The 24,981-nt window shown below is 52.3% G+C and overlaps 9 protein-coding genes across 9 annotated transcripts; 4 read left to right on the top strand and 5 right to left on the bottom strand.

Annotated features, from left to right (window-relative positions):
• Window positions 1-919: 919 nt before the first annotated feature.
• On the bottom strand, window positions 920-2,035 carry PpBr36_07846 (uncharacterized protein; the record flags this gene model as incomplete). The annotated part of the gene is made up of 1 exon (XM_029894980.1): window positions 920-2,035. The coding sequence occupies one exon, from the start codon at window positions 2,033-2,035 to the stop codon at window positions 920-922; it is 1,116 nt and encodes a 371-aa protein (XP_029748938.1).
• Window positions 2,036-2,238: 203 nt separating this feature from the next.
• PpBr36_07845 (uncharacterized protein) lies at window positions 2,239-2,610 on the bottom strand (the record flags this gene model as incomplete). The annotated part of the gene is made up of 1 exon (XM_029894979.1): window positions 2,239-2,610. A coding segment is annotated over one exon (372 nt), but the record flags the coding sequence as incomplete, so codon positions are not given.
• Window positions 2,611-3,054: 444 nt separating this feature from the next.
• On the bottom strand, window positions 3,055-4,785 carry PpBr36_07844 (uncharacterized protein; the record flags this gene model as incomplete). The annotated part of the gene is made up of 1 exon (XM_029894978.1): window positions 3,055-4,785. One exon carries the CDS (start codon window positions 4,783-4,785, stop codon window positions 3,055-3,057), a length of 1,731 nt encoding a protein of 576 aa, XP_029748944.1.
• Window positions 4,786-5,471: 686 nt separating this feature from the next.
• PpBr36_07843 (uncharacterized protein) lies at window positions 5,472-5,941 on the top strand (the record flags this gene model as incomplete). Its single annotated transcript, XM_029894977.1, has 2 exons — window positions 5,472-5,693; window positions 5,897-5,941. The coding sequence occupies 2 exons, from the start codon at window positions 5,472-5,474 to the stop codon at window positions 5,939-5,941; spliced, it is 267 nt and encodes an 88-aa protein (XP_029748940.1).
• Window positions 5,942-8,878: 2,937 nt separating this feature from the next.
• On the bottom strand, window positions 8,879-9,730 carry PpBr36_07842 (uncharacterized protein; the record flags this gene model as incomplete). The annotated part of the gene is made up of 1 exon (XM_029894976.1): window positions 8,879-9,730. The coding sequence occupies one exon, from the start codon at window positions 9,728-9,730 to the stop codon at window positions 8,879-8,881; it is 852 nt and encodes a 283-aa protein (XP_029748941.1).
• Window positions 9,731-11,506: 1,776 nt separating this feature from the next.
• PpBr36_07841 (uncharacterized protein) lies at window positions 11,507-12,739 on the top strand (the record flags this gene model as incomplete). The annotated part of the gene is made up of 1 exon (XM_029894975.1): window positions 11,507-12,739. One exon carries the CDS (start codon window positions 11,507-11,509, stop codon window positions 12,737-12,739), a length of 1,233 nt encoding a protein of 410 aa, XP_029748942.1.
• A 551-nt stretch (window positions 12,740-13,290) lies between these two features.
• PpBr36_07840 (uncharacterized protein) lies at window positions 13,291-15,198 on the bottom strand (the record flags this gene model as incomplete). The annotated part of the gene is made up of 1 exon (XM_029894974.1): window positions 13,291-15,198. The coding sequence occupies one exon, from the start codon at window positions 15,196-15,198 to the stop codon at window positions 13,291-13,293; it is 1,908 nt and encodes a 635-aa protein (XP_029748802.1).
• A 5,481-nt stretch (window positions 15,199-20,679) lies between these two features.
• Window positions 20,680-21,678, top strand: PpBr36_07839 (uncharacterized protein; the record flags this gene model as incomplete). The annotated part of the gene is made up of 1 exon (XM_029894973.1): window positions 20,680-21,678. The coding sequence occupies one exon, from the start codon at window positions 20,680-20,682 to the stop codon at window positions 21,676-21,678; it is 999 nt and encodes a 332-aa protein (XP_029748356.1).
• A 1,037-nt stretch (window positions 21,679-22,715) lies between these two features.
• PpBr36_07838 (uncharacterized protein) lies at window positions 22,716-22,955 on the top strand (the record flags this gene model as incomplete). Its single annotated transcript, XM_029894972.1, has 1 exon — window positions 22,716-22,955. The coding sequence occupies one exon, from the start codon at window positions 22,716-22,718 to the stop codon at window positions 22,953-22,955; it is 240 nt and encodes a 79-aa protein (XP_029748355.1).
• Window positions 22,956-24,981: the final 2,026 nt, after the last annotated feature.

Here is a 24,981-nt window from a genome sequence, read left to right as displayed (position 1 = left end):
CAAATTGCTTCGTGCTTTGATACTTGTTGTTGAAGGCTAGCTGTTTTGGAAAAACTATAAGGGATATGTGGGATCACACAAACGTCATGCTCAGCGTTGCACGTATCGATACGCACGTATCCGACGATACATGACCAGATAGGAATGGGGCTTCGAGTTATCATCGAGAACAAGCGCGCTCCACTCACGCAGTTGCTCTGGAAAGTCCTTGTGAGCCAGCCAAGTCCCATCACCAGTAAAAAGCTGTTACCGCAAATACAAGCATTACACCAAAAGTAACTGTAAACCGCCATTTAGACGCCCGTTTTATTGCTTATCCAAAACTTGGAACATGATGCGCTGCAATAAAGCACAATTAGCTTCTCAATTAAATTGTTCCGAATTCTTTCCTGGTAAAAGTATAATAGTAGATGACTATTTACTTGTGATTTGGTGCGAAATATCATTTGCGGTGACATTTGCTTCTTGGTGGTTGAGCCAGGGAATATGATGCTGCCTGGGAAAGGAATCGCCCCCCAACACATAGTAACCCACAGGAGAAAAAGATGCTGCATGTAAAACAGTCGGATTTGGCACGGAGTGATGAATAGTTGAGGCTCAATGTTTTTTTTTTTTTTTTTTAATTACTATGGCCTACTTCGCTCGACAAAAATATTATGCTCTCACACGCATTTCCCAAACTCCAGATGCTCCATAACCATGATGAATGCCCAAATAGGATGAGGGAAAGTCCAAGACGAAAACCAAACAGACCCGCAATTTGAAGAATAAGAGATGGCTCTTAGGCGACTTGGGCCTGGAAGAACCCGCGATTTAGATGAACAGAAAGACGGATAGAGAAAGCCAGCCCCAACAAACTCCTGCTACACCTGCACCCAATGGCAGGTCACCGGACCACTGCCTTGCGGCCGCGGCTCAACTAGACCGACGGCAAGGCCTTGGGCCCCGGGCACGAGGCCGGGAGGTTGAGACCCTCGCGGCGCTGCTTGGTGGCCGGGTCAAACTCGCCGTCTCTGCAGAGTTCTTCCTTGGCTGCCAACAGGAACTTGTAGGCGGTCTTGATCGTGCCGTCGCTGACGCCCGCCACAGAGGCAATATCCTTGGACGTGCGCGGCTCGCCGATCAGGTGCGACATCATGTAGATGCAGGCGGCGGCGACCGAGAGCGGCGATCGGCCGGCCAGGTCGGCCACAGACGACGACTTGCGAGCCAGGTGCATGGCCACGCGCTCCGCCAAGTGAGAGACGCGGAATCCCAGGATGGAGCAGTAGCGTGTGCACAGAGACTCGGCGGTCGTCCCCTTGGTGGCCATTTCATCGTCATCATCGTCGGCCGTGGGCATCTTGTGGTCAACCGCCGCGGCGCCGCCCCGGTTCTCGTAGTTGACCTTCTTGACGTACTCTTCAAGAGCCTTGTATGTCCGTCCAATCTCCTTCTTGGAGACGTTGGTGAGGGCGTGGATCTCCCTAAACGTTCGGGGAACCTTTTCCATTCTGCAAGCTATAAAGATGCAGCCAGCAACCGCGGCATCGGCCGACTTGCCCTTCAGCGCCTTGGCCTCCTCGACCTCGCGGAATAGCGATTGTGCCTGCTTGATGACGTTGCCACCGCCGTGGATCTTGTCGACGAGGTCCTTGATCTTGGCCATACCGGCGTTGATGGCCGCCTGTCCCTTTTCGTTTTGGATCTTCTTGTTGGCCGCGTTGAGCGACTTCATGATCTTATACGAAGCACCTTGGTCACGGCGCATGTCAACCTTGGTCTCGAGGGCGCTGGGGCCGTAGATCTCGTTGCCGGCGTCACCGACACGCGATGGGTCGTCACCAGCCTCATCGTTGGCGAATGTACGCCACTCGCTGCCCATGTCAACTATCCGTGCGCCAACGACGAGACCACACTCGGTGCATACTATGTCGCCCGATGAAACTTCCTCCTGGAGCAAGGTAGGCACGCCACAGTCGTTGCACTGCATCGTGTTGTTCAAGTCGGCCTGATAGGGGTCGGCATCGAGGCCAATGTCCGCCATGGAAGCCATCTTTGCGGCTTGACGGGTGTCTTTGCCCTTGTCCTTGGTGTGCGCTGTTGCTTGCGGTTTGTTGGGCGTATTATATACCTCTTGCAGAGCCGCGCGGCTTTTGCGTTTCTTGTTCCGCCGACTCGCTTTAGGTTTCGCTTTGATTGCCTTTGAGATGCGGGACTTGGGGCTGATGCCCAAATGCTGTGTTATTTGTTGTAGTCTTATGGTAAGAAGATCGCGTAGAAGTGGTGAAGACGTCTTGGCGATTTGGGCGTGGCCGTCGAGCGACGCCACGGCCTGCTACAAGAACGAGTGAGGAATGCGGGAGGACGAGGACTCGAGGCGGCCGCCGTCAGCAGAAGCGAGTGTTGAGATGCTGGCAGGCGACAGATGAAAGAACAAGGCGAGGGCGGGATCCTTTGTGGTCGGCCTGGTCCGACGGAACGCACGCGGCTGCCCGCAAATGGCAACACCCCTCGCCAACAGCACCGCACCTCCTCAATATGACGACGGGCGTTAATCGGCGGTTCTTTCGTGGGAAATTGATCGGAACGAGCGTGTGGATGGAGATTGTTTGGGTAGAGGTGTCGCCGTAATGTGCAATCAGGCAGAAGTCTTCAAAAAATCATAAACTGATTGCTAGACCAAATCACCTGCACGATTTGTCTGCATCGATTACTCAGCTACAGCGACCCGTCAGAAGGCCGTAGAATCCGGGGTGCCCCACTAAATAAGGTACAATCATGCATATTGGTTGCATCCAGATTAGCTAAAGTAGCTTTTTTTGCCACCTGGAAAGCTGGTCTAAGGCGAGTGGCATTTTGAATGTTGTCCCGGCATATGCACCAATGAAGTCCGGTTTCATTACCACGGATCTCTTTATGTATAACTAATATGACCATCTGGGATTAAAAATGCGCAAACTCGTCAACCCGTCTATCTGCCAGAGAAAATTTGCTATGCACTACTGTTCTTTTATGATGTTCTATTATTTTTACAACGTGCTTTAATGTGTCTCAACCAGGCTTGTTCTTGATTCACCCACTATTCCTTGGACGACCTCTTCCACGCCCTGAGGCGGTACCTGCTCCCTTGCGAGTACTGCCCGCGGCGGCGTCAACCAAAGCCACTGGTTTCCTCCCGCGCTTGGCCGGCGGGCTTTTCGTTTTCTCTACGCCGCTTGCTGCCACAACCTTGCTGGGACGTCCTCTTCGTTTGGATTCCGTGGAGGATGTTTCTTTCGCTGGTCGACCACGAGTCCTCTTGGGGTCGTCTGGTGCGGGAGCTCGCGCAGGGAGCGGCTGGGTTTTACTGCCCCCTGTTTTTGTTGTGTTTGACTGCAGGGGCTGCTTGGGTGGCTGGCGCAGAAACGATGTAGGCCATGGCTCGGATGTTGCGGCAGCATTAGCTGCTATTCTCGCGCTGCGTCGCGGCAGCTCTGTCCCTTTGACTGTAATCTTTGGCAGTTGGTGCTCTGCCTTGGACAGCCTTTGTGGGACAAAAGAATTCGTCTTGGGCTTTTCGACTCGGTTTGCCGACTTGGGTGGACGACCGCGCCCCTTTTGCGTTGATCCCTGCCCCTCCCCCTGCCCCTCCCGCTTCGTGCGCGTCGACTTTCTCTGACGCTTTTCGGGCGGCTGCGTACATGTATTTTCTGGGAAAAGCGAATTCAGAGGCACCGTCAACCCTGTTGGGGGCTGTTGTACGGATTCTACCGACTGCGACCGACGCAATGCATCAACAGCCTCGAGAGCATCAGTTTCTGAGGGAGTTAGCTCGGTATCTAGATCGTACAAATTTTCAGGCTCCAGATCTGAGTCTTCGTGGGGCCATCTCCAACCCGGAACGGGCTGTCCAGCATACAATGTTTGATGCTCCCAGTCGTCATGCCAGTGACCTCTTTGCTTCCAGAGTTCTTTGACCGCATCAGGTTCATCCTGCCTGCGCCGGCCGAGAAAAGCCAAGGGAATGCGTTCTAGCCTATGGTTGTATTCCATCTTCTCTTGCGCCCACAAGAACCATGGGCGGGTTATGATAAAGTCACGGGCTTCGTGTTGGGACGCACAGTTTTTGCTTCTGGGATGGGCATGAGGCGGTGGTGGGTTCTGATGCTCCCCGAACTTTCGGCCTTTACTTCGATGCGTGGCCAAAGTTGCGGGATGATCCTGGCCAAATTCCAAAGGCTCCGGCTCAAAGGCCCATCTCCACCGTGCTACATTATCGTTTTCCTGACGGTTGGGCCGCCCAGGAACCCCCCATTTAGCATCCCAGAGCCCAAGATGCTGCCATCGCTTTTTGATTATGTGCCGAGCGACGATTTTACGCCGAAGCTCCCCTTTCTCGCCGCCCTCAAGGAACCGTTCGGTCCTAGGATCGGGCCATTTAGTTCTGTAAAACTCAAGCAATAACCCTCGCTCATGATTGCATTCATCATCGTAGCGCTTTCCGGGTTCATAGAGGTGATAATCATGATGGAATCGAAAAGCGAGCTTGTCCACATCGTCTCCGTCGAGCGGCGCATCAATCAGATCTCTGTACTCTGCCAGGATCACCTCGTGTGGGCGCTGGCTAAGTTCAAAGTCGCGAGCTTCTTGCTCGATATCACTTTCAGTTTCGTCATCGTCTTGTAGCGGCAGTTCGCCGTTGAACCGACGATTGAGGGACCGTTCAAGTCGATCCGGATCCGCCGCGAGGTCATCAAGCGCAGACAGTAGCTGGTTGTGGAGGGCCGCAGGGATCTGAGTATTCGAATCAAAGAAAGCGGGCATTGCGTTTCTCGCGAACTGAGTTCGGAGGCTACAGTTACAAGCAGAATCGGGCTCAGTAAGAGCAAACATGGAACTGTGACACAGGCATGTCTACATCATATGCGCGCCAAATTCAAAAGGAGAAACGAATGTGGTGGTAATTTTGATTGAGAAAGAAAGCCAACCAGTGATTGACGTTACCTGCTACAGGACCCGAAGATAAGTGGAGCAATAAGCAGTCGGGCAAAATTAGTTAGAGCTCATCCTAGACGAACCCTGTGTTCGCACAGTATGGATTTGCCACAAGGTGATGCTAAGTAGGTAAATCAACGCCCACCACCCGATGTACTCCAGCTGCTGCTGCTGCTGCTGCTGTTACTGGAATTGCACCCACATCCCTCGTTTCACCGCCATCGGCCAAGATGTTGTCTTGGATACTGTCGTTCGTACTGAAGATCTCGGCAATTGGCTGCGAAGATGTAAGGAGTCAAGGGATATCAGTCGCTAGGGTGTTGGGCGCGCGACAGATTTAACTTCCCTCTCTCCCATTTTCTTTGTTTTTCCCCTGAATAAGGATTCTTTTTTTTTTTTTTTCGCCCCGCCCTCTCATGGCTCATATTCTGATAATGGTCGTTTATAATGGCCGTTGCCGTTCTCAAGAAAGCTGCCTTGACATAGCTAGGAAGCTGCCCTGGAGATAGACAGACATGTCTATTCCTGCTCAGATCAGGGCTACTTTCCATATGATGCTCCATGGCCAACATTCAGCCGAGTACCTCAAGGAGCCAGAGAATTTCCGGTCTTTCGAGATGCAGCAGGAGACTCTGGCGGTCGGTGGTCATGCTGTCCGTGAAAGGCCCGAGATGGATCCTCCGGAATGGTTACCGTCGATAGTAGAGACACGGCTTCGCAGCCAGTTTCAGGGGTGTGTGTGCTTTTTTGACCAGCTCACTTAGACGATTAGGACTGCATTCTCCACGTTACTGCCAACTCCTACTCGCAACCGATCCCACAGATCCAGCAACTCTCTATACTTTGAAACGTCCTTGAGCTGCAGGTGATCCGTTACGCCCGCTACATCGGCCCTGCTTCTGTTGTCAGTTTTGTAGACATTTGACCCTACGCCCAGCAGTTTCTGCGCAACCTGCAGCGTGCAGGTGACAAGATGATGGAATAGAGAACCACCGCCAACCTCTGTGTGGAGGTCCAGCCCGCTGGTATGAATGTGTCGAGTTATGGCTTCGAAACGAGGCAGACTCCTACTTGTGGAAAACTCTTGCCCTGAGCCCGGAACCTTTGCATCCCTTCCCTCTCAAAGAATCTGCCACGTGTTATAGAAGCAGCCCGACCATATCAACTTGTAGTTCATTGGCGGCTTCGGCCAACATTGGGTTCAGCGGGATGTTGGTCTGCAAATTAGCACACAGACTTGTAAGCGCCTCTGCCATTCGCCAATCTGCTTTACCGACACAGCAACTGACAGAGACATTCGGTGTCCCACCTCTATCACAGTGTATGAACGATGTCTGTCTCGAAACACAGAGCACGGCGCAATTTATTTAGTAAGTACGGCTTAGATACTCCATGCCACATTCTTGAAGAAGCAATAGCCGGGCATCAGATATACTTTCCAGCGCGCAGCTTCGGCCGTATCGTCCGGTTGTTTTGCATATCAGTCTCGAGTGCCCGTAGGCAAAGTGATGCACGGCTGTTCTCCCAAGCTCGTTCAAGGCCCTGGCACCGATCACAAGCTTGATGAGGTCCGGGTTTCTGGTATGCGCGCAGTGTATAGCGGTCATGCTAGCCGTGTCGAAGCCCAAGTGACCCCCCAAAAGCCGCGATGGGACCACTTGCCAGCTTTGACATTGGGAGTTTTCAGCATCCCCATGTTGACATCAGCACCTTGAATCGAGATGCAGACGATCCAGGCGTACATTTTCTCTCCTCTTCTCACTTTCGCCCCAACGCGAGCACCAACGGCGGTTGCTGCGCCGGATCGATACGGCCCGGAATCCTTTTCTCACCTGCGTTGACGTCGGCGTCCTTTTCGACCAATATACCAGCCGCACCTTCGAAACCATCTTGTAGGACGCGCTGGATTGGCGTCTACGTTTGCTCCAAATTGGATGAGAACTCTGCTGGTCATGGTGGCACGGTTTGACTCCCAGCTCTAGAGTCTAGAAGAAAATGAACGATGGGGAGGTTTCCACCCTGACTGGCACTTGGCAACAGGCCAACTGCGGATGCGCTAGTCTTCCCTGGGAAAGGCTTCTAGATACGAGTTTATACTCTTGTTGAGTTGTCAGCCCATTCTAGTAGCTCAATTCTGCTCTGCGAGAGGTTTATTTTTTTTTTTTACACTTCGCCATGGTTTACCGATGTTGCTGTCAAAGGTTCTGCATCTGCGTTAAGAACTGTGAAAAGAACCCGCGCAGTCACCCAAACTCTTTGATTTGTTTCCGTAAAGTCATTGCTCCAATCAGCCCAAAGATAGCCTGGCTGTAAAGGGCTCGCAAGTTCAGCACGCAAGCTATCGAGTTCCTTGATGCAGTCAGACATCCACAGCAACTTGAGGAAGTTGTGTGGTACGAGCAAGAGGAACTCTATAGTCTTTAAATGACCGGGCTGCTGCTTCTTTGGCTCGGCAGAGGACGCCGACCAGAGCCCGAGACTTGATCAAGATATTGTGTTTGCACACGATTGGGCTGATCTGATTTTGGGGATTAAGCCATAGCTGACTTTTGCGATTACCGTAGCAAGGCTCAGCGAGGCTGGCCACGCCGGCCGCGGTACTAGGAGGACCAAGCTATGGAAAGCAGCTGGTCCATGTACAAGCAGGAGAGACGGAGTTCTCATCTTTGGTCACCAACCGACGTACCTTGACTACCCACCTTGGCGGCATGTCCGTCAAGGCAGGATCGCGGCACAGCCATCAAAGGTGGTGTAGAGGAGCCACATTCCCTCGGTGTGCAAACCTGAGCTATACCTATCGTGGCCTTGGTAGCAGCTATGTCATGATGAGAAATTGGCTTGAATCCTGCTAGGTTAATCTGTCATCACATATATCCCTTTTCGTACCTGCACACGGAAAGCCGTACCGACCAAACCAAGGTGGTCAGCTGTCGACGCTAAATTGGTGTCATTTGACGTGTTTGTTCTTGAAAAGGTCCAGGAACCCTTGAGACCAACCTACCCACATCGTCAACACACCCCCCTCAGCCCTGATCTTGATTCTGCCGCATGAGTCCCACAGTAATGACGCACCAAAAACCACGTCAAACGACCAACCAGAAATGACCATCAGGTTATTTTTTATGCACAACCACAGCAGGTGAAAAATTGCAGACCCAGTTGTCTGCAGAGTCCTTCATAATACCGCCAGTATGTCCCGGACCTTAACCTTCCAAGATCGCGGATGTAAAAGGGTGTGTCGTATAGGGGTTAGTACACTTCGTTGTGGCCGAAGAAACGCAAGTTCGAGTCTTGCCACGCCCAGAAATCCATGACTCGGAACTTGGCACCTGAAATATTGTGGTCTCATGTTCACTTGATTTTTTAGTTTTTTTTTCTCCTTCGTACGACTGCCACGTGTTCATGGAGAGATTCTTTCCCCTTTTTATCAACCTTTACTCTTGTAACCCTTAACCGCAAGTGCTTATCAAGCGTCGTTTGTCTCTGCCCACATACACTCTCATAGATTGTGACCACTGCTAACCTCGATACTTCAGCGTCGCATCAAACAGCTTCCTTTATGTAACAGGTCATTGATATCCGTCTAACCTTGACGTCTGGTTAACCTAGGTACAAAATAACGTACAGATATGTGCTCCAGCGACGCTGTACTATGCCTTTGTGTAACACACCTTTTCGCAAAGTCCTTGGCTTAAAGAGGCATGCTGTTTTCATTGACAGTCTTTCCGTGTCGCCCAACGTTTTTATGCTCAGCCTTCCTACAGATTTTCGTGAGAAGAAAAAAAAAAAAAAAAAAAAAAAACGCATTTATAAACCTGAATTTTTCATCAAAACGCCGCTCAAATTTTGCTCATTACTACCGACTCCAGATCATAATGGCGACGCCATGATCAGCACATCAGTACCAGAAAATATCGCACACTCAAGGCAGCTTATCCCCCGTCCTGGTCGCCTGCGCAACCTTTGAGTTGGTCTTGTCCTCGGCATAGCGCCGATAAACGTCAATGTAGGGCTCGTCGTCGCTCGACGTCGCGACTACGCTCTCCCTCGCCAGGCAGGCTTCGACCCAGAGCTTCCACCTCTGCGCGATCTTCTTTTCCTCGTCGGTGCCGTCGGGGATGCCGCCCCAGGCGGGTTTGAAGTGGTCGAGCAGCCACAGCCTGCGCGCCCACGGCGCCAGCGTCACGTCGACGAGGCTGAACTCGGAGCCGAGGAACCACGGCCCACCGTCGACCATTTCCTCCACGAACGTCCTGATGGGCCCCCAAAACGCCTCACGCGCCTCCTCGGCGCTGTAGGTCGACTTTCCGGGCGTGTGCTGCAGGACTTTGTAAAAGCCGGCGACGATCTTGCCGCAGTGCTCGATCCAGATCCGGCATCGCGCGCGCTGGTAGGGATCCTGGGGCAGGAGAGACAGGCCGTGGGCGGATTTGTCGGTGTAGGCCTCGTCCAGGTACTCGTTGATGATGGTGCTCTCGTACAAGGGCTTGGTTGTCTGCTTGTCGCCTGTGCTGGTGGTGGCATGGGGCACGGCCAGGGTAGGCACGAGCCCGCGAGGGTTCAGGGCCAGGAAGTCGGGGGACTTTTTGTACGGGTTGATCTCTATGTATTGGTACGGGATGCGCTTTTCTTCGAGCACAATCCACGTCCGCTGCACAAACGGGCAGAACCAGCCCGCGTAGAGCTTCAGTGGCTGCTCGGCCGAGTGTGCCTTGGCGAGCTCTGCTGCGCGGCCGGTGGCGTGATCGAGGATGCTGGTGTCCACGTCTGTCATGTTCTGGGTTTTGGTGGATTATTGGATGGATATGTGGGTGGATGATAGAGGGGGTTGGTCTGCGGGGAGATTCAAGAGCTCATACAACCCGTTGTGTGGGGGGTTAACGGTGATGAGAATTGAAATGAATATTGCGGTCCAATGCAGTCAAGATGAAAAAAATAGTATGACTGCCTGTCTTTGGACAAAATATGAGATGAATATATGTCTCGTTTAAAATCAGAGTTCGTGCCAAGGTGCTTATATCGGTAGGTTCGCATGATGTAAATGATTTCCGGACCCTCCGGGGACTGGTTCATGACGTTGCAATACGTCAAACCGACCAGCTTCTCTTTGATTCGCTAAATCAGATGGATAGCCAGCCACACAGATTTGCATTCTTTGGCGATCTGATCTGGCTATGTCGGCTGTTTTTAGAACCTAGAAAGGATATGCTTTGGCCGGATTTTGGTCTGGTTCATCCCTTGATTTTCTTTTCGTTGCGTTCTTCTTTTGTATCCGCCTGTCGATTAATGGTACCTCGAACGACTGAAAAGCTGCTCCAACATGGAAAACAGCATCCCCAAGAGGTTTAATAACGTGTGCCAGACACAGTTTGGGTTTGTGCACCTCCTCCGCGACGGCAGATGTCGACGACAAGCCCTCTTCCACGACGATAACTTGGCCTCGAAACGAGACCAAGACTGGGACTTTTCATGCCGGACGTATTGGTGGCGATATATTAACGGTCGAAGAGACATGATTCTCTGGTTCTTGCCGGAAGCGCGTATCTGCCTTGTATTGTATAAATGGACCGGGAGGGATAACAAAAATGGGATATAAATGCCCAATGAAAAAAGGCAGGCAAGGAAGGGTCTCAAGATGTCACAGAGGACATGAAAGAAGAAGAGGAAACCCCGACGGCAGTCATCCACTGCCCACAGTCGTGCCCTCTTGGTTAAAACTGCATGTACGTACTGCGGAAGTTGATGGTGGTCAGGCTCCATTCATCCACCCCATCCTGATTGTCTACCTCCTCATCTGGTAGCCTGACTCTGTCTTAGCCTGCCTTGTTCTCGTTTGGCGCCTGCTAGCCCGGTTTCTGAGACGTGCATGTGCCACAAGACGAACACCCACTCACGCGGCCACCAAAAGCGACAGACAAGACGCGCATACACTGGAAAACCACAAACAAAAAAAGAACCACTTTTCTTGTCGTGTTATACGAGTTCCAGACCAAGGATGCAAGGATAAGCAAGCTTGGCGGGCGAGAGATATGGGATGCAAACAAAAGGATCGCAATCACAAAACCTGTCGTGCAGAAAACGCACCTCAGTGCACTCAGCGGGAGGTTTCACGCGTGAATGAACCCCTCATTGGGTCCTCATCTTGGCCCCCGCTGGACAATCACCCTGCGCCCTGCGTGAATACCTAACGAGGAAAAGGTCGGGACCTATGTTAGTGGCGTGCAGCACTAGCCTTAGCGGGGAATCAGACTTTGTTTACCCGGTCTGACCCACAGCCATAGTGGGGTAAGCCGATGACCACCACCACCGAACCGGCAAGCAGAAGCATGAGCCGTGGTCGGGGCTTACCACCGAACCACTTTACGCGTCGTGACGCGGTTTTTCATTCGAGGGACAGGCTCAGAAAAGCTCTGTCTATCAAATTATACTAGGTACCAAATCAGCCATACACAATCGACTTTACGATCAGAACAGCGACCGCACTCAAAGACACGTACGCTCATATCTTGCGCCTAGAATTACACGCAAGACAAAACAGAAAGAAAAAAAAATGTCCGATTTCGAAGACGAAATGGAAATCGACGCACCGCCCCCAGCGGCCGCCATAACCTTCTCCTCAGCGGCCACAGAAAAGGGCAAGCGCAGCGCCGCTAACCTCCCCGTCGAGGCCGAGGACTCGCTACCCTGGGTGGAAAAGTACCGCCCCGTATCACTCGCCGACGTGTCTGGCCACCAGGACATTTTGGCCACGGTCAACAAGTTTGTCGACGCAAACCGCCTGCCCCACCTGCTGCTGTACGGGCCCCCGGGGACGGGCAAGACGTCGACGATATTGGCGCTGGCCAGGAGGATCTACGGCGCCGACAATGTGCGGCAGATGGTGCTGGAGCTGAACGCGTCCGATGACCGCGGAATCGACGTGGTCAGGGAGCAGATCAAGACGTTTGCGAGCACCAAGCAGATCTTTACCATGGGGTCGAAACCTACACCGGCGGCAACAGCAGCAGCAGCAGCATCATCATCATCATCAAACAGCAACAATCCCTCGGCGGCCCGCCCGACCCCCTCCTACAAGCTCATCATCCTGGACGAGGCCGACGCCATGACCAACACGGCACAGATGGCGCTCCGGTGCATCATGGAAAAGTACACGGCCAACACGCGCTTCTGCATCATTGCAAACTACGCCCACAAGCTGTCGCCCGCCCTGCTGTCCCGCTGCACGCGGTTCCGCTTCAGCCCGCTCAAGGAGGCCGACATACGCGTGCTGGTGGACCGCGTCGTCGAGGAGGAGACCGTCAACATCCGCCCGGACGCCGTCGACGCCCTGGTCCGGCTCGCCAGGGGAGACATGCGCCGCGCCCTCAACGTCCTGCAGGCCTGCCACGCGAGCAGCACACCGCTGCGGGAGAAGGGCGCGGCCGCCGACGCCGCCGCAGTGGTCAGGGACACCATCACGGTCGAGACGATATACAACTGCATCGCGGCGCCGCCGCCAGAGGCCATCAAGGAGATCCTCGACACCCTGCTGGCCACCAGCGACGTCGTGTCGTGCCTCGGCACCATCAACGCGCTCAAGGCCACGCGCGGCCTGGCCCTCGCGGATATCATCACCGCGCTCTCGGAGGAGCTGGTCAAGCTCGAGGTCAAGCCCGAGGTCATGATCACGTGGCTGGATGGGCTGGCGGAGATAGAGCACCGCGTCGCCGGCGGCGCCGGAGAGGCCGTGCAGACGGGCGCCGTGGTTGGTGTTGTGAGGAGGGGGGTGGAGCTGATGGGTTGAAGGGAAACAAAAGGGAAGGATTGTAGCGTCATGTCTTTTTTTTTATTATTATTTTTATTAACAATTGGTCATATTCTCTGGGAGTTGGAGCGGCGTTTTGATGCGAGTTGGTAATGACTGCTTTAATTTGAATCATGATGAAAGGAGCTCTTTCATCTGGAACTCATATGCTTTTTCTTTGCCGCTCTTGGCACTATCGTGAGCTATCTTGCAACCTTGTAAACCCTCCATGATCCTTGTGATGTGTCTCTCCCCAAATGATGTCATGATATCTTCTACAACATGAGCAATTCTCGCCCCTTTCTTTGGACAGGTACCAGACGAACGAGCCATCTCATAACAACATAACAAATACCCAAAGCTCCCCAAGAGTCTATGTTGAGGAGGGGAAAAAAAAAAAAAAAAAAAAAAAAGTCAAAGAAAAGCAAACGTCGCTAAACTCCAGCCCATATGTAAAAGGTGAATGAAATGCCAGTCCGCCTATATGACAGGATGGCCTTGGGAAATCACCCAAGTCCAGTCCAAAAACAGAAAAGAAAAACAAAATGCTATCACGCACAAGCCCACCCAGCCTGGTCATTCACCAACAACGCATTCACGAGCACGGCCCGCTTCGGATAAGGACACAGCTTCCTCGTCCTCTGGACCTTCCAGTCAGCACCGTAGGCGACTGCACGGATGTCCTCGGGCGCGGTGCCGTTCTCGACCCAAGCCATCAGCTTGAGAAGGGCGTCGTAGTTGGCGTCTCCGCGGAACAGCGGCGTGCCCCAGCCGCGGAGGAACTCGTCGGGCGGAGGCTGCGGGGTGGCGGTCGGCGGCAGGAGCTGCAGGGCCTCGGCCTGGCCCACGCCGGCAAACATCCACGGCGCGTTGACCCACGCCGGGCTGAACCAGCAGTGGCCCATGCCGGGGACCAGAAAGTGGCGCAGGAAGGCGTCGGTCGCCTGCTGGCCGCCCATGGCGTCGCGCGTCTTGTTGTAGTAGTGCGTCGTCGATCGCGTCGGAACCAGACCGTCCGCTACGCCGTGGTACAAAATCACCTTGCCGCCGCGCTGCTTGAAGGGCGAGAGGTCGTGGTCGTCGGCGCTGGCCTGGCCCGGGTTGACGCGCCGCGAATCGAGCACGACCTGGTCCGTGTACTGCGACAGCTGCCATCGTGTGTCGTTATAGATCCAGTACCGAGGGTATCCCGACACGAAGTCGCCCGGGTTGTTGAGGTACGAGACCCAGCCGGTGAGGTCCGTCTCGGCGCTGAGCTCCATGCCGTTAATGACGAGCGGATCGCCGTTTCCGGTGAAGTTGGCCCCGAGGAAGTAGTCGGCATACATGCCCTTGACCACGGCGACCTGCTCGGGCGTTATGCAGCCCGGGGTTTGAGGGGCTCCCGGTAGGCAGGTGAAGCGGGTGAAGTCGATGCGGCAGAGCTCGGGGGCGCTGGTGATGCCGTCGACGACGCCGTCGGCCGCGTCGCACTGCAGCTGCACCTGCGCCACGAGCGTCTGCCATGCCCCGCCGGTGGCAAGGTTGGCCGCGTCAAAGATCAGGCTCCCGTCGGGCCGGACGTTGGACTTGCCCGCCTTGGCGGCAAAAGGCATCAGGTTCTTGGTGTCCCAGGCCGGCGCGCCGATCAGCGCCCCGTCCCAGCTCTCCGGGTCGCCCTGGATCGCCTTGAGTGCTTGTCTGCCGCCGGTCGAGCAGCCCGTAAAGTAGGAGCGTGCGGGCTTTTCCTGGTAGTAGCCGGCCACGACCTGCTTGGCCACCAGCGAGGATCCCCGCATGGCCCGGTAGCCCCAGTTGAGCAGCCTGTCGGGGCGGTTGAGACCCCACGACAGGTCGCCGGGGCCAGAGCTGTGGCCTGTGTCGGTGGACATGGTGGCGAAGCCATAGTGCGGGCCGGATCCCATGTATGGCCAGTTGATGCCGCCTAGGAACGCGCCGTTGCCTACGGCCAGGAAACGACCGTTCCAGGCTTCCGATGGCGGCAGGAACATACCAAAGCGGTAGTTTGACGGGGGATTGGCCGTCGAGTTTTGCACGCTCACAATGATGGCACAGACCTCAGGTAACCGAGTCGCGTTGGCGGCAGCGGCCAGGTCCCTTGGTCCTTCGCCAAAGGAACCTCCCTCGGGCACAGGTACAGCTGTCTCGAGGCTGAGACTGACGCCATTTTCCTTGTACGACTGCAGCACCGACGAAAGATACGAGGACGTGCACCCTGCTTCTGGAGTTGGTGGTGGTGGTGATGGTGCTGGTGGTGGCTGTTTGCCAGGGTAAGGCTTGGGGCGATAATGGTCATCATCTCGCATCTGCGAAGACTGAGCCTGGCAGCGACGGGAATGCGGAGTCCTTCCATGCAGAGACTTTCCCAGCAGCTGCTGATCTGGGACTGCTGTGGCCTGGGATCTGTCGGCGAGGGCGCCAACGGCCGCGAGGCCAAGCAGTATGGTGTGCCCAATCATTGATGGGCGAAGCCGCGCTGTGCGTGCGGGCTGCAGGTAAGCGATCCGAAGAGATGAAATGGAAAATGAAGGCCGGAGTTGGTGGATCTAAGGTAAGGGTACCTTTGGTATGGGAACTTTTGAGACGATGAGGTATTTCGTCCGATCTGAGAAACACAAAGCAAGTTGCCCGGCTGGGACTCTAGCCTTATGTTGACTCGAAGGCTGACCGGGGAAAGGGACTATGGTTTCCCTTGCAGGTCTTCACGTATGCAGCCAATTTTAGTTCAGAATCTTCCTCCTAGTGTAGATACGGATACCAAGACGGCTTCTTGCGCAAGAGCTGAGCAGAAGTAAGACGGTTGACGATGTTTGGACCTACCTTTCTGGGCAACTAACATGCACACCAATATTGTCTGGGTCCACTCCAATCAGAGGTCAGTGCCTCGAACGGCCGACGATGGTGCGAGATGCACCAAGTCGCACATCACTGTCCAGATTCGGCAACTGAAGATGTTTCGCCCGTAGAAGGTGGGCGGCTCACTCGGATCCCGTGCCTTTGGTGAAAAAGCAATAAGCGCAAGGCTGACGTGGTCAAGGTCACGCTTTGCCCACGGGAACTCGCTACTTGCCCAAAGCACGTAGGTGGTGTGGCTAGAAACCTGCTAGCAAAAAAAAAGCCCAATGCTTTGCGCGCATACGCTTCTCGAACTAGGAGAATATGGCTGGGGATCCCTTGCCGACGCCCCCCCACCTCCACTCGAAGCCATCTCTGTTCTGACCTTGGGGGGTCTTGTCTGGTTCGCTCTTTTTGCCCACCCGTCGACCTTGGCGCTATTTTGAGTAGCTTCCTGTACCGGCGTAGTCTTGGCGCACTTCGGGCAGGTAGTAGTAGTGCAAGTATCACAAGATAGACAACCACGATGGCGTCACAAAGAGGTGTGTAAGACGGACAGACATCGTATTTGTATGCGGTGCTGTCCTGAATTTTTTTTTTCCGCGCACGCACCGAACACAGCATCAAACCCCATCCACACATATTCGGCCCAAAGGCCGATTCTGCTTTAAAATTTTTGTGTGTGTCAATAAACATTTTGCCCGAACAATGTAGCGAGAAACTGTCTGCATGTTCGGCGGCTTCTGACCACCGAGGCGATTAGGGGTCATTTGTCACCCGCTTGCTTTGAGTTTAGTTCACAATCGATTAAAAACTTTTTCTTGCCTCGCCGCTTTTTGGGTAAGTAGGTAGATACATGGTGGTATATCCCTTAGTATTGGCCGCCATGCGGCTTACGCGCGCCAGCTGCAGCATCGTGCGTATGCACGCACACTGGCTAGGGAGGTAACCAAGTGGTTGGGAAACAGGACACGACTGCTAGGGAATTTCTTTGCAAGATAGAAATGATATCATACTGCGCACTAGCCGGAGGCGTGAGCGCAAGGCTGGGCAAAGCTGTTGCTGTATGAAGGAAGCGACACTTGTTGATGTCTTCATCAGCGACGAGACTAAACAGGAGAAAGAAAACCCAGGTGATTTCATCCGCTGGGTGATGCTGAAAATTCGGAGACCCCGATACTTATTGGAGCGCGCGATATCGTGAACAAAAAGAGACAGATGACAGCTAGAGCCAGCGATCCATAGGCCACAGGCCGTGTGCCACCCGAAATCCCCGCTACTCAAAAGCGTGAGATTTGGCAGGACGACACAAAGTGACCGTTTGTTGCGCAAACTCGATAGAACAGAAAAAAAACAACCGTCAGATTTTCCCCTGTTCACTTGTTCAGATAATGTTTGGCAACGTGATCTGACCGGCGATGGGAAAATATGCATGTTGAAATTGTCGAGTTCATTTCAGACGATGAATTTTTTTTTGTGAAGAAAAAAAAAACAGACAATGGCGGGAAAAGGAGAGAGAGAGAAAAAAAAAAAAAAAAAACAGAAACACAAACCAACGAGGTTGTTCTCTTCTCTCACAGCTTGATCCCATGTTTTGCGGCAACTACTGTATCGTCCGTCGTTGCCTTCCACAAGAAGTTTATAATGTAATGCCTAACTTATTAGGTGGAAGTTGCAGGGGCATTACCAAGACCAAAGCCCCACTTATTGTGTGGCTCAGCAGCTGCAGCTCGTTCGCTCGGGGTGAAATGCTTCAAAGCTCGAGAAATACTGTAGGATTGCGGCTGAACACCTTTTGATCAGTTAGATCAGCTCGAAATCAGCAAACGTCAACTTACTTCATAATTTTTGCGTATCCCTAGAATTTTGTTAATCCCAATCTTAGTCTAGATGGGCCTAAACAGGGTTTGTGCTTTTCGATCCAAGAATCCTCTAGTAAATTTAGAACCGCAAACCATCATTCAGATAAAATTGTGTGTGTTCCTTTCGCCTTCGCAAGTCACCTTTACATAAACATGAAAGCCAACGCAGAGGCCAGTCCCCCATAATCTGTAGGCAGCCGACAGCTGTCACTACTTGTGGGTTGAGCTTCAACAGGGGTCCGCGAAGCTCAAGCCACAAGTAAACTAGAGGACGAAACGATGGTCAAAAAGCAGGAATAAACGATTGCTCGGCCGATAAATCATGGCATTCTTTGCTAAGAAAATTTGAGAGTACGGGGTAATGAATCACCAAGTTTCTGACAAGGGGCTTCCCAAGCTACCCTACAGTACAGTACAAGATTCATGCTTGACGAGGAAAGCCTGTGGCAAAAGCGGCCTCTCCGTTCCCTGCGCTGATTGCCCCGCAAAACAACAAAACACCAAGAGGGCGATGCGCTCGCTTGGCAATAATAGATTTCGCTAGAGTACAGCAATCAGGCTCGGCCAAGTCCTGATCGCCACGCAAACTTGGCGATTAATACTTGACCACGAATATTATTACATATTGACCAGGATTTGAAGGAAATGGGCACGCTGGACCTGGGTCTCCCGGTGATGAGAGAGTTGTGCGGAGGATAAACGCGATATTTAGGAGGTGGCAACGGTCAAAGTGGATAAAAAAAAACCGGAAGGGCTTAAAAGAAGAAAAGAACGTTAACATTAGGGAAATTGTACCCGCAAGTCTAAGCATCAGTATACGTGTTATAATACGTGCATTAAGGCCAGAAAGGGCAATTGAAAAGAAAGGCTATCCTTGGCTGTGCAATTTGGTGATGCGGAGGTGACAGCAAGGCAAGCAAAGGAGCACTTTAGCTGTTGCAAACAAGCAATGCCCACATGCAGTCGACTTGTTTTAGGGGAAAACGTTGTGCAATCGGCAATCTTAACGGGTACTGACAAATTAAAGCAACTTGAGATGGACGTTTGAGCGAACCCAGAGACATAGACAGGTAGGGCTTTGCTTGGCTTTTGGGGGGGCAACGAGTAGTCAAGGCACATTGTTTGCAGTTGGCTCCTTTGTGTTTGTTATACCAAAAGCGTACATGACAACACATGCTTGGACAGGAACCTGCCTGTTAATATTAGAAACTGTCCACACTCTTAGCATCAAGTATATTAACCCATCGCAGCAACACTCATCTTAATTGCAGTCAAAAAGTCATGAAATGTGACTGACGTGACGTGACGTGACCAAAGTCCTGGGATTTCCCAGCGCGTCTCCCAAGTGCGCATGAGAAAAGCCACCTTACCTGCCTGCAAGCGATCGGGAGCCACTGGCGCGTGCGTAAACCGTTTGACCAAGCGCTCTTGGTGTGCATTACCAAACAACACAGCTGGGCCTGGCTCCACCTTTTCCTTGTTCCCACGGCCAAGCAACAAGTCAGTGAAGGCTCGAAGCGAGGCGCTCAAGGCCCCCTAGAATTTTGATCCTTGGTTGCATTTGTCTTGAGATTTTCAGATTTGCGCAAGGGAAAGACGCGCAAGAGCCCCACTCTGCTGAAACCAATCTCAACCCCTGAGCTTCAACATGCACTTTGGTAAAATAGGGAAGGGGATCGTGGACTCTTTGAGAGTTCGTGGATCATATTTCTTGCCCGATTTTGCCGAGTTGATGATCCTCGCCATGGAAAAGTTACCAGAGTGCCTTGATGGCAGCCTTTTGGTTACAGTACCAGTACCAATGGTGTGGTTCAGTACTGATCAACCAAATTTGACCGGACAAAAAATGGATCCAAGAAATCAAAAAGACTGGAAAGGCTGGGGTTGGGTTCCATGTGTTGGCTTGGTGACATACGATGATGATAAATCAAACCTGTCGTTTATGCCGACAATTAATCTGTCATCACACTAACCGCCTGCTAAACTATTTCCACATACAGACATTGTACAGATGTTGCGGGTTTGTGGGTTTTCTATGGTCCCATTAGCGACACCATGGTCTCAGGCGACATTACATTTGTAAAAAGAATTCTCCGAGTGTCGAGGAAATTGCTCCGTTATCACCTGCCAGAAACAACGTTTTCAGGATTGAATGAACAGTAAACCATCAGGCAGCGCTAAAAGAAAGAAATGCTACGAACAAGAGAAAGTCATGACAAGGGAGCTCGCCTACGGGCTCCGATGCCGAATTCCCACCAATGATGGTATTTCGTCTGAAGTTGTCCATATCCCCTGCATTCCCCTGACCATTCCTATCGCAACAAAGACCCGCCCTCTTTTTTATTTTTATTTTTTTTTTCTCGACTGAAATTAACCCCTTGTAACATATATCAGAGCTAACAAGGCTCAGTGGGCCAACCAACGCGTAGTCCCTCGGCAGGATCCGACAATGGTACCACACCTTTCCATCTTAGAGACATGGACCCATGCTTGCTCCAACAAAGTCCCTTTTCCCAAATCCACCTCACATGAAATCGATGGAAAGCATAAGCGAAAGACGCCACATCACGCAGCAGAGCCTCCTCCCGAATCACACCGTCTTCTCGATCCGACAGAACCGGGACCCAGTTGACAGCCCTGGGATTATACCCACAATCACTAGCGCCCACCAGAAATCAGTTGCGATCATCATCACAGTGCTGAAACGCGGCCAGACCAGGCGGGCGAGGGAGGCCAGGTCGAGAAGGTTGCCCTCTTTGGCAACATCACCCGGTGGTTAAGCTGGACTCCAGGGGGATAGCAGTCTATCGCAGACGGAGCCAAGGCCAGTAATGACAACGGTGTTCGGGTCGACTGTCCGGATGGCCGAGGATGGTATCCACTGATGCATTTGCCATAGACGATCTCGCCGTCCCCTTGGAATGGTTGAACAAAGGGATATAAAGGCGTCTTGTTTCCCCTCTGCTGTGACCTATTCTCTACTCTCACCACAAGCCACACGCTTCTGTCCGTAACAAAAACACATTCCTTCTCCATTCATCACCTTCTTTGGTCTTGACCACATTCGCTTCATTGATTGAGCACTATCAACTTTCCATTCACCTTCTTTCCCGCCAGACGGTCTATTCCCACTCTTCAACTTTACAGTTTTTGTTCCACACGCCCCCTTGCTTCCTCGGACGAGTACTATCATCGAAAAAGAAGCCCAAAAAGAAAAGGTCAATATCAACAATTTCATCCAAAATGCCTTCCTTCACCAAGACCATCCTCACCGCCGTTGCCGGCGCCGCCACCGTCTCGGCCCACGGTCACATCTCCAAGGTCACTGCCGGCGGCAAGGAGTTCCCCGGCTTCAGCCCCTTCAACGGCATCAACGCCCAGACCCTGACCGCCCAGACCGTTGGTTGGGGCACCCTGCAGAGCGACAACGGCTTCGTCCCCGTCTCGTCTCTGGGCAATTCTGACATCGCCTGTCACAAGAGCTCTAAGGCTGCTCCGGCCTCGGTCACCATCGCGGCCGGTAGCTCCATGACCATCCAGTGGGACACCTGGCCCGACAGCCACAAGGGCCCCGTCATCAACTACCTGGCCGACTGCGGCTCCGCCGGCTGCGACAAGGCCGACGCTTCCTCGCTCAACTTCTTCAAGATCAGCGAGGCCGGCCTCGAGAACGGCGTCTGGGCCGCCGACCAGCTCATCAAGGACGGCAACAAGGCCACCGTCACCATCCCCAGCTCCCTGGCTGCTGGCAAGTACGTCCTCCGCCACGAGATCATCGCCCTCCACGAGGGTAACCGCGAGGGTGGTGCCCAGATGTACCCCCAGTGCGTGAACCTCGAGGTCACGGGAGGCGGCTCCGACAAGCCTACCGGTGTCAAGGCCACGTCCCTCTACAAGGCCACCGACGCCGGTATCCTCTTCGACATCTACAACAACCCCACCAGCTACCCCATCCCCGGTCCCAAGATCGCGGTTTCCGGTGGCGGTGCTACCGGTGGTGGCAACAACAGCACTGGCAGCGGTAGCAACAACAACAACAACAACACCGGTGGCAGCAAGAACAACAACACTGGCGGCAGCAAGAACAACAACACCGGTGGTAGCAAGAACAACAACACTGGCGGCAGCAAGAACAACAGCGACGACTCCTGCCGTGTCGCCAAGCGCGAGGCCCGCAACCGTCGCCGCGAGGTTGCTCGTCTGGCCGCTGCCCTCGCCGAGGCTCTTGCCGCTGAGCAGTAAAAGAAACACAAATTGTGTTTTACTAAGCCTTTCTGACCCATTGTGCTATAGCATGTTGCATCGTTTTGCGACCCTCAACATTTTGCTTTCCATTTGACTTTTTTCTTCTTCTTTTCTTCACTCGATCGATCTTGGAATCGTTTTTTTTTTGGCCAGGGACCAAAGCTTGTATAGTTATTTACCCTTTTTGTGTTTTTGTTACGGGCAAGAATCTACAGGACAAGAGGAATGCCTCCCTAATCAGGAGCATTGGTGGCAGAGATAGCTGGAAATATCTTATCAATATCTCTATTAAACTTAAAAAGTGTCGCTGCTATGCTTGAATGTGATTTTTGTTGTCTGGATTTGATTTTGAGGTGGTTAAGTTATGATGAATCCGCGTAGGAAGAACAAGAAAGAAGTCTCGTAATGATGCTTCGCCTCACCAAGGCGCCCTAAATTCGGGCTACCATGTCAAAGTAAGAAAGCTTGGCTGTATTACTGTGCTGCGTCCTTGAGCGGGTTGGTTGGTTGGTGATGGGTGCCTAACGCCTAGTCCCGATACGGTTGTAAGCTAATTACAGGTGTTACCTGGACTTGTCAAAGTAGGCCTGCATTGTAAGCACGGTAAGATGCCCTTACTGAAAATTGTACACAGCCGCGATCATTTTAGATTAACGATTCAAGGTGCTTGGGAGCACCATGAAGAAACCATGCAAAATGTTGAACTTGGTGAGGTGACGATGGGGTTAGATAAAAAGGATCATGGCTTTTCTTGTCTGACCTGGTCTCCAATCTTCTCATTCTCATCCTCATTGTAACGCCGACAAGTAACACAGGTAGCCTATTATACACAGTTCCACATCTGCTCTGATATCAACTCCCCAGATACAAACTCATACTGGTTCCTTACTGCGAAACAATTACATCAAAACTCTGTTCCAGCCATCGGCCAATTACAAGAGACAAAGAAGACACAGTCACAAACATCACCAGATCCCCACAACCACGAAGCCAATAAATATCAAACAGCAAAACAACAGATAAAAAGAAAAAAAATGCGCTTCACAATCGCCGTCCTCGCCGCCGCCTCTCTGGCCACCTCAGCCGCGGCCGCTCCCCTGAACATCTTTGAAGTCTTCACCGAGGGCAGGTCGTGCAGCGGCGCCGAGTACACCTGCGGCAAGCTGTTTGACAGCAAGCAGACGTACGTGTGCCAGAACGGAAAGTTTAGGAAAGGTGCCAAGTGCGCAAACAGCTGCAGCAAATCGGGCGAGGGTGTCGTCTGCGATTTGTGATGATGAACATTGTTCTTGGTGTTTATTTATTTATAATTTCATTTTTCTTTATACTCGTTCATCTTGACCTGCGACCTTTTTCGCGGATAATGTTGGGATTGGCTGGCGTTTAGGAAAGCTGCTTGGATAAATGGGATTTGTTTGGGAGGTTTTATTTATTTTTTTTCTCTGCCCACTGCTCTTTTTTTTTTTTTCTCAAGCTTTTTGTTATAGTGAGTACGGAGAGCGCCCCTATTCGGGGATTCTAAAACATTGATCGGGGTTGGGGACAAACTCAAAAATACCAAATGCTATTCTATGCTTATGGAGAAAATCTGCCTGTTGACTTTACATCGAGTTTGGTATTCTATTTGCAACCTTGGCCAACTCGCCCGCAACTTTGCGGAGACAGCGGCGCGCGAATCAAGGAAGAAAGGTGCCGACCTGGTACCTGACAAAGACGCGCTTCGGAACCGCAAGGCGATGTCCAGGTCTTCAAATGAGGGGCGCTGGGTCTTCTCGACTGGGAGAAACACGAGGACCAGGGCCAGTAGGTTGAGGCCTGGGAAGAGAACCAGACAGCCTAATTCGCCGAGGCTGGGGTATATGCTCTATTCAGAGGGTTCTTTTGGTTGGAGTGGTGCCTACCTGGCCGAGAGTGCAAGATAATAGACCAACTTTAGAAAGAAAGTCGAGAGGATCCCGGCAAAGGCCAGATTCGTGGCTATAGCAATCGCGCAGCTCTGGTGAAAGGGTCTTGGTATTGGTCTGCTAGAGAGTCAAGAAACCCAAGGGAATCCATATTCCGCTTACAACGTCACGATGTGAGAGGGAGAAACCAGTGTAGAGCTGGTTTAAGGATGAACTGTCGATATTACTCAGAACAAGGTCCAGTATAGCCTACCCCTCAGAAGCGAGAGTGAATGGAATAGGTCCAACATACAGCCAGTTTGGCAAGTCTTCTGCTAAATCCTTTCGTTGACTTGCCTTATTCTTGGCTCAGACAGTAAACCGGCACCTTCCCAGCCCCGGAGAGTACGCGGCCGCAATTACAGACAGTTGACAATCCAACCTCAGTCCTACAAAATTACACCACTGGTCAGAGACGTGATACAGACCAAAAAAAAAAAAAAAAAAAAAACAAAAAACAGCCACATGATCACAGCTGCAAGCCTAGGATTCATGTCAAGGATATTAGATGAAGCAACAGCAGCGCCCATAAACAGAGCCATGAGCGGCAGCGTAATGATTAGCCACTTCCGCCGGCCTAGGGTGTTGATTGTCCGGATTGCAGGGAGCACAAAGCTGAAGTTGATGGCCCCTTGTCCACTCGTCAGCTTTGCCGCCTCGACTTGAAAGGCATCTCATTGCTGACTACAAGCCCTGAAAAAGAAAGCAAACTCACTAAACGCAGACTCATCAAGCCCGCAGCTAAACCCAAATGTCGCCTAGCGCTTACGGCAGCCTAACTGGGCATCCATATCGCTCTGGGAGCCAATGCGAAGAAAGAGGTCTCCCGAGTAGAAGGCTAGGATATTTAACAAGATTCAGGGCAGCCCTCGGTTGACTTCTATGAGGGGCAGTTTGACCCAAAGCCAAGGTGAATGAGACAGAGATGGAAGATGAAATGGCTCACATCCGCACAGCTGCTGACAAAGATTGCCTGTTGAGCTGCTGAAGAGCGCATTGCGCATCCCTTTTGGTCGTCTTGGCCGGGACGAGAAACTCCTCCTACTCGATAGATATGCATGAGGTCAAGATCTAGAGGGCTTCCAGCTGACAGGAAAACACAACAGTCAGTCATCTTCGGGAGCGCTACATGATCTCTCCGGCACCACACGGAAAAAAAAACATAGCGATCGGCAGAGCATGCAGCACGAACATGTTTGTTCCTCATCTTTTTTTTTTTTTTCAGAAGAGTAAAAGCCTTGGCAAGGCGGTAGTTTGGTCATCTCGGCCGCAAATAGTATCGTGGGCCCCCAGGGCCAGCATCAGTCATGTTCAAACAGGCACAGGATCACAAAAAGACAATCGATGGCACCAATAC

Source organism: Pyricularia pennisetigena, chromosome 1 (assembly GCF_004337985.1).
Source record: "Pyricularia pennisetigena strain Br36 chromosome 1, whole genome shotgun sequence".
In the NCBI taxonomy this organism is placed as follows: domain Eukaryota; kingdom Fungi; phylum Ascomycota; class Sordariomycetes; order Magnaporthales; family Pyriculariaceae; genus Pyricularia; species Pyricularia pennisetigena.
This window is presented reverse-complemented; position numbering and strand designations above follow the sequence as displayed.